Source organism: Clupea harengus, chromosome 21, assembly GCF_900700415.2.
Source record: "Clupea harengus chromosome 21, Ch_v2.0.2, whole genome shotgun sequence".
NCBI classification, from domain to species: domain Eukaryota; kingdom Metazoa; phylum Chordata; class Actinopteri; order Clupeiformes; family Clupeidae; genus Clupea; species Clupea harengus.
The window spans coordinates 24,471,784-24,479,283 of NC_045172.1; the positions used below are offsets into that span (position 1 = coordinate 24,471,784).

Genomic DNA, 7,500 nt, shown 5'->3' on the forward strand with positions numbered 1-7,500 from the left:
AAGAGTCCAGGAGAGGGTTGATGACATCACACCTTCTAACACTATAGATTTTGATCTAATGGTTCATTCAGGTTGTGCTTGACAACTCAACTCCCAAGCACAGCGAATAACAGATAACGAGCACGGCGAATAACGGATACCGAATAACAAGCACGGCGAATAAATGACCCACCGGAGGTGAGCTCAGACGAGTCTCCAGCAGTAAGAACAGGAACATACTGTGAACAGTGGCCCAGGTCAAAGGTAGTTAATGTTCAGTGGAAGTTACATTTCGACCAGTGTGTCTCCCACTGGTGTTTGCAACACTGGCGACTCTACCAGCTGAATGAATAATGAGACTCGTTCGCTCTTCCTACCTGTGTGATTGGACTCGTTCGCTCACTTCACCACTTCTTACCTGTGTGATTGGGTTAGGGTTAAATGAATAATGAGACTCGTTCGCACTTCTTACCTGTGTGATTGGAAAACTGCACTGAGTTTATGGAGTCCACCTCAAAGCCCAGGACCTGTGTAACAGAAGAGATGCAGCGTGAGCAAAGCATATACACCTGAATATATATATATAGCATATACACCTGTAGCTATACATGAACCACTCACAGGGTACACACACTGGGTTCACACACAGAAGAGGGGATACACCTGTAGCTATACCTGTAGATTTGGGAACCTCATGAACCACACAATACACACACACACACACACACCCCCACACACACACAATACACACACTGATCTGTAGCTTTGTGAACCTCATGAACCACACAATATACACACACACACACACACTGATCTGTAGCTTTGTGAACCTCATGAACCACACACACACACTCACGCAAGCTAAATATTTGCCAAATGTGATTCTCTGGGGGGGGGGGGCTATAGCTGCCTAGGTGGCATTACTGGGCATCCTGAAGTGATTAATTCAGACGACTGAAATCCATTTGAAATTTCATCCAAATGAAGTGTACTACTGAGAATTTTGCTGAGTAAAAAAATCAAACAGGTAAAAATCTGTAGTCTTACACCAAAGCATCGTGATGTTCATACAAATGCCCTCTGATGTCATCGGACTTCCCAGAACATCGAGACCAAAACATCAGGTCGCAAACCAAACATCTGGGAAATGCTGACTGCAATACCATAACACACACACACACACACACATCCTGGTGGGCGGTGAGGTGACTAGATGGTTTGAGCGAAGTTGGCCACAGTGTCACGATGCAGCCAGAATCGCACCCCCCTGATGTGACGTCAGTGGGGAAACTGACAGGCGCTTGGATTCGTCAGGGATGCAGCACTCGCGCTCCGTTAAAAATGAGCCTACCACGCTGTTGAGACAGCCGAAGGGAACATATTTACTACCGGCTGAGATTCCCGCAGCACTTATGACTAAATGTTAGATGATTTCATTCAACACGACCTGATATTTGTATATTTGTAATATGTGACGCCACCAGATACGATCACTACCACTGGCTGCTGGACTGAATAGTCAGAATGATTTGGTTTGGATGGTGATGGTGTTGGTGTTGGTGATGATTATTATCGTGATGATCATGATGGACAGCAGTGATGATCGCTTAGGTGCACTGCACAATAATGATTACAGCTAGCTGGTTAACATCCTAACCTCCTAGCCACGTTTATTTCAAACCCCTCTAATAACGTGGTGTTAATAATTCAACATAGCACTACCCAGAGAGGCAACTGACTATAAATGAAGGTAAATAGATAATAGATAAAGGCAAGTGCTATACCACGGACCGCAAAACAGGACAAACCACACATACACTCGGCTCCTTGGATAAGGCAACACAGGGTCTCAGTTCGATCGTGACAATTACATGACTTAAAAGCTTTGTGACATTCGTGGGTACCATAAGCGCCCGGTCCGCAGACGCAGTTAACGTTACCAGGGATATTTTTACCATGTGACCTTTAGCTACTTAACGTTACCCTACCTGCTTGCATTCATGTTTCCTGATGATACTCCTGTTAAATCTCACGGACTGAACATAAACCAGTTACTACTATGTATTAGCTGCCGTGTCAATCTTACGGTAATGATTTTACCTGTAGTGGAAATGATGCTGATTTGTTCCCCACATACCCCCTCACGACATGACTCTGGATCGACAACACTCTGCATTCCATCTCGTGCATAAAGTTGTCCAGATGTCCTCCACGAGTCAGCCGAATCCCTCGCGGTCTTGGATGTCACGAGCTGCGTGAGAAGCAGCAGATGGTGTCTTTAATTCCGAAGTAAAATCAGAGATACCCAAATGATAAGTCAGATACAGGACTGAAGGACATGCCACACAGAGAAACACTCATTGACAAGCCAGACAAAATTTCGGCAGGCGCTCGCCAAGACTACCTACACTCACTGACATCACGACGGTTGTAGGTTAATTTTAATTGGCCAGCAATGGACTTTCGATTGGATGTGAGTTGTTGATTTGTTTAAAAGAAATATGTATTGAAATTATTAACGGATTTAAATCATGTTTTACCAAACCAGAACTGATTTGCCATTTTCGCTAGTAATATCTCAGCCATGTAAAAGCACGTAAAAATAATTATTGTAACATCTACTTTATCCACAGCTTTGTCTTGGTTCAGAAGGGACATGACTTAAGGTCAACTATTTAAACTGGATGGAAACGTGAGGAGTCGGCTCAAATTATGAAAACAGTAAAACCGGAAAGTGGGTCCTTCCTTAAGAGTGTCGCGCTATGAAATGCCTCTATCGTTTCAGTCAACCATCCCGCCTCGGACGAGAAAATATGGAAGGACCATTTCGTCAAACCCGACGATATTATTTCACAGCGTACATCAACTATCGGATGATCTGAACTAAATTAATATATGTACGAGGTATAAGTCTATCATGACAATACAGACATAGACATTAAATGAGGACTTTAACATAGGCTACCGACATCCGCTCACAAATCCGGCCCTGGTCTGGCACGCATCTGTTTTATAGTCAGCTATCTTTATGTTAAGTATCATACTTCGACCGGTCAGTGATGTCATGTGTGTCACTGATGTCGTGTTTACTATGGAAAGACTGGATTACAAATTCAAAATAGAAAGCCTTGCACAAGAAATTTGCCTAGTGTGTCATCGTTGTGACACCTGGATGCAGGCAACTGAGTTTAGTTTTATACAGAGGGGGGGGAATAGTAAAAAGATAAAACATTTTGAACAATAAAATATGTGTCTATTGGTATGTATCATAAGAAATCAATTTATAGAATTAATTACACCTTTTTTGCCTAAATGTGTGTGTTCCAAACCAGCCTGACCACCCACACGCCCTGTGTACTAATTATCCTCTTTCTTTCTTTCTTTTTTGCTCTCTGTCCTCCCACCCTCTAGCTCTCTCTCTCTCTCCAACTCTCTCTGTATCCCTCTCTCTCCAACTCTCTCTCTCTCTCTCCAACTCTCTCTGTATCTCTCTCCTCCCTCCCTCTAGCTCTCTCTCGCTCCAACTCTCTTTCTAGCTCTCTCTCTCTACAAGTCTCTCTGTATCTCTCTCTCTCTCTCTCCAACTCTCTTTCTAGCTCTCTCTCTCTACAAGTCTATCTGTATCTCTCTCTCCCTCCAGCCCTCTCTCTGTATCTCTCTCTCTCAGTCGTGAGCTCTAAACCCAGGTTTGTGGATAAAGTCATGAGTCACAAGAACCTCTCTGGATAATGTTTGTGTGGAGGATGATAAAAGAGAGAAGAGTGTTGATATTAGCACATGCTGCATATGAATCATCTCTGGAGCTCTTTGAGTGAGTGAGTGTGTGTTTGTGAGTGAGTGAGTGTGTGTTTGTGAGTGAGTGAGCGTTTGTGTGTGAGTAAGTGAGTGTGTGTTTGTGAGTGAGTGAGCGTTTGTGTGTGAGTTAGTGTGTGAGTTAGTGAGTGTTTGTGTGTGAGTTAGTGAGTGTGTGTTAGCTTGTTTGTGTGTGAGTGAGTGAGTGCACTATTTCAACTCATTCTGGGCTGTTTTCTGTACCCCAGCGGCTGGGATAGTGGTTGCAGACAGCGCCCCCTAGGGGCTAACCCCTCCTCTCCTCCACCACACGTCACATAATCCACCCAGGGGCTGGACCACTTTAAGCCAGAACTTTCATTATTTGCACTCTAAAAAATGCTGAGTTGAAAACAACCCAAAATGGGTTATTATTTGAACCCAACTGCTGGATTATTAGGAACACTTCAGCAGTTACATTCCTGCACTTCTTTTTCCTCTTTTCTAGGTTATTGTTTTTCTAATTCTCATGTAAAGTAGTATTTATTGTTACACCATGCTTTTTTATTGCTCTTAGCTTGACTGTTCTCTCCCTTGTACGTCGCTTTGGACAAAAGCGTCTGCTAAATGACTAAATGTAAATGTAAATGTAAATGTAACAGATCAATGCTGGGTCAGCAGCACAGCCCCTCCTGGTGGGCAAACATTGGTATTGGAACCCAGCCAGATGGGTTTATTTCACCCGACAACTTCAAACCATTATGCTAGTTCATATTAAAAACAAACAATTATTCGTCCTAACAAACTAAACATTTATACTAAATCAGAAGTCCCACTTTCTCCTAACAGCTCTATGGATATGCTAATGTGAGTGAGCGTTTGTGTCTGTGGGAGTGAGTGTGTGTGTATGCACATATGCGTGTGAGTGTGTGTGTATGCACATGTGCGTGTGAGTGTGTGTGTATGCAGATATGCGTGTGAGTGTGTGTGTATGCACATATGCGTGTGAGTGTGTGTATGCACATATGCGTGTGAGTGTGTGTGTGTATGCACATATGCGTGTGAGTGTGTGTGTGTGTATGCACATGTGCGTGTGAGTGTGTGTGTGTATGCACATGTGAGTGTGTGTGTGTATGCAGATATGCGTGTGAGTGTGTGTGTATGCACATATGCGTGTGAGTGTGTGTATGCACATATGCGTGTGAGTGTGTGTGTGTAGGCACATATGCGTGTGAGTGTGTGTGTGTGTGTATGCACATGTGCGTGTGAGTGTGTGTGTGTATGCACATGTGCGTGTGAGTGTGTGTGTTTTGTATGCACATATGCGTGTGAGTGTGTGTGTATGCACATGTGTGAGTGTGTGTGTATGCACATGTGCGCGTGAGTATGTGTGTGTATGCACAGCTGCACATCTCTGCAGTTCAGAGGACCTGACTGACCTCTACTGGACAACCTGAGTCGCTGCATCTCTAACATGTATCTTCCGCGTTGTAGGTTTTTTTTGTGTTAAAGTGTTACAAGTGTTATTACACCTTAAAGTGTAAAAATATATTAGCAGGACCATGGGGACCTCCTGTAGGCAGAAAGAAGCTTCAATGTATTATACATGTCTTAAACAGTAGAAGGAAAGGGTGTTGACATATGTAATTGTTGTTTGTGTGTGTGTGTGTGTGTGTGTGTGTGTGTGTGTGTGTGTGTGTGTGTGTGTGTGTGTGTGTGTGTGTGTGTGTGTGTGTGCGTGTGATGATTAGGGTTAGGGTTGTATATATATTCTAGGCTCAGCTGAGAGATCAGGTTTAGACGAGAGATGATGAGGATGAGGTCACACAACAGCGGTGTCTCCAGTAACCGGTCACCACTGATGAAATGAAACACACACACACACACACACACACACACACACACACACACACACACACACACACACACTCATCTATCTCACTGTCATGAAACAGACACTTCTCACACAAGGTAAAGAGATGAGCTGAGTGACTGGCCCAGCCCAACACCACACAACACTAGAGATGCGAGTGTGATTGCATCACTCATGAGTGTTACACTCATGGAGAATTTGGTCTATGCGAAGTGAAAACCCGTCATAAAAGTGTACTTCAGACTAAGTTTGGAGAGGAATAAATGGCCGCACACAAGCACAACACCAATGAGCCACTGATAGTCTGAAGCACACACTCACACACACACACACACCCACACCCACACCCACACACACACACACACACACACTCACTGACATGCAGTAACACAACGGCAGCACACACTCGGTTACTAAAATGTCAATGAGATGATGGTCTTCATTTACTGTGTGCAATGCACCTCAAGATCGAGGAATGTTCATGTTTTGTGTTTAAAAAGCACATTTGATATTAGTGTGTGAGGTGGGGTGTCAGTCTATATCTGCGGTATCTAACACATGCAACAGGTAGACAGGTAGCCACATGATTTAAGATAACTTCTCAGGCTGCCAGCTACATCACAGTTCATTGTTAACTGAGAGGTATTAGGCTGCCTACACTGTGTGAAAAGTGGTGTATCCAGAAATATCCGTCCGCCAAACCAACTATCTGCTGGAGGTATTCGGATGTCTGCAGAACTATGTTATGCCGACTTGCAAACACCCACAGATGCCTGAATACAGCTGTCCGACGGAGAATACAGCTGTCCGACGGAGAATACAGCTGTCCGACAGATATCCGGGAATCCGCCTGGCCACAGCTGTTACTTGATGGCATGTGTGTTTTGTAATACAGTATATATAAATAAAATGCATTTTAAAAGCTATATAAATGTGATGTATTATTCATTTAAAAAGTAACTGTATATTTACTGTTGGAGGTATAAAGTAGTGGAAGTTTAAAGTAGCATAAAATGGAAATAAGTCAAGTCAAGTACAAGCACCTAAAAATTGTACTTAAGTACAGTACTTGAGTAAATGTACTCACTTACTTTACTTTACATACCACACTACATCACTGCACACCACACAACACCACACAACACCACACAACATACCCCACTAGACCACACAATTCAACACAACCTACCACATTACCAGGGGCGGAGATCCCATTTCGTTGTAGGGGGGGGACAATACACGCTAAAATTTCAGAGAGTAATTCCTGGGGGGGACACAGGAAAATCGGAGTTTTGCCATCTTTTTCCCATGCAGATGACCCCGCCCCCTCCCCCTGCGACGAAGTTTTGCCATCTTTTTTACATGCAGGGACGTTTTTAAAATACACAGAGGAACACTAATGTCCGGCAAGGCAAAATCACCGGCCGATTTTGGAATCCCTGACGGACGCATTTTTTTAGGTCTCGAAAAAGATAACATGTCCGTGTAGAATTATATTTACAATGACTGTTGGGGGGGGACAACTTTATGTGAGGGGGGGACACGTCCCCCCGCCCACCCCGGGATCTCCGCCTATGCACACTACACCACACAATTCAACACAACATACCACCACTATGATACCACTGATCTGTCACGATCAACTAACCATCTATTATCCAATCACTTGATCTGCTTTATCATCCAATCACCTGATCTGCTTCATCATCCAATCACTTGATCTGCTTTATCATCCAATCACCTGATCTGCTTTATCATCCAATCACCTGATCTGCTTCATCATCCAATCACTTCATCTGCTCTATCATCCAATCATCTTTTCTATGCTGTCATACAATCATTTGGAGTTGTCACTTAATCATCCAATTATCCAATTA

General features: G+C 43.6%; 1 protein-coding gene across 1 annotated transcript in view; it reads right to left on the reverse strand.

The window, feature by feature from the left end:
- pdxkb (pyridoxal (pyridoxine, vitamin B6) kinase b) overlaps positions 1 to 2,389 on the reverse strand; it is a 16,004-nt gene extending 13,615 nt beyond the window's left edge. The window contains exons 1-2 of the mRNA XM_031558264.1: positions 2,080 to 2,389; positions 452 to 506 (exon numbers count right to left, since the gene is read on the reverse strand). Of these exons, the coding sequence (XP_031414124.1) occupies positions 452 to 506; positions 2,080 to 2,169 (145 nt within the window). The 5' untranslated portion in view covers positions 2,170 to 2,389. The remainder of the gene's footprint in view (positions 1 to 451; positions 507 to 2,079) is intronic.
- Between the last annotated feature and the right edge of the window lie 5,111 nt (positions 2,390 to 7,500).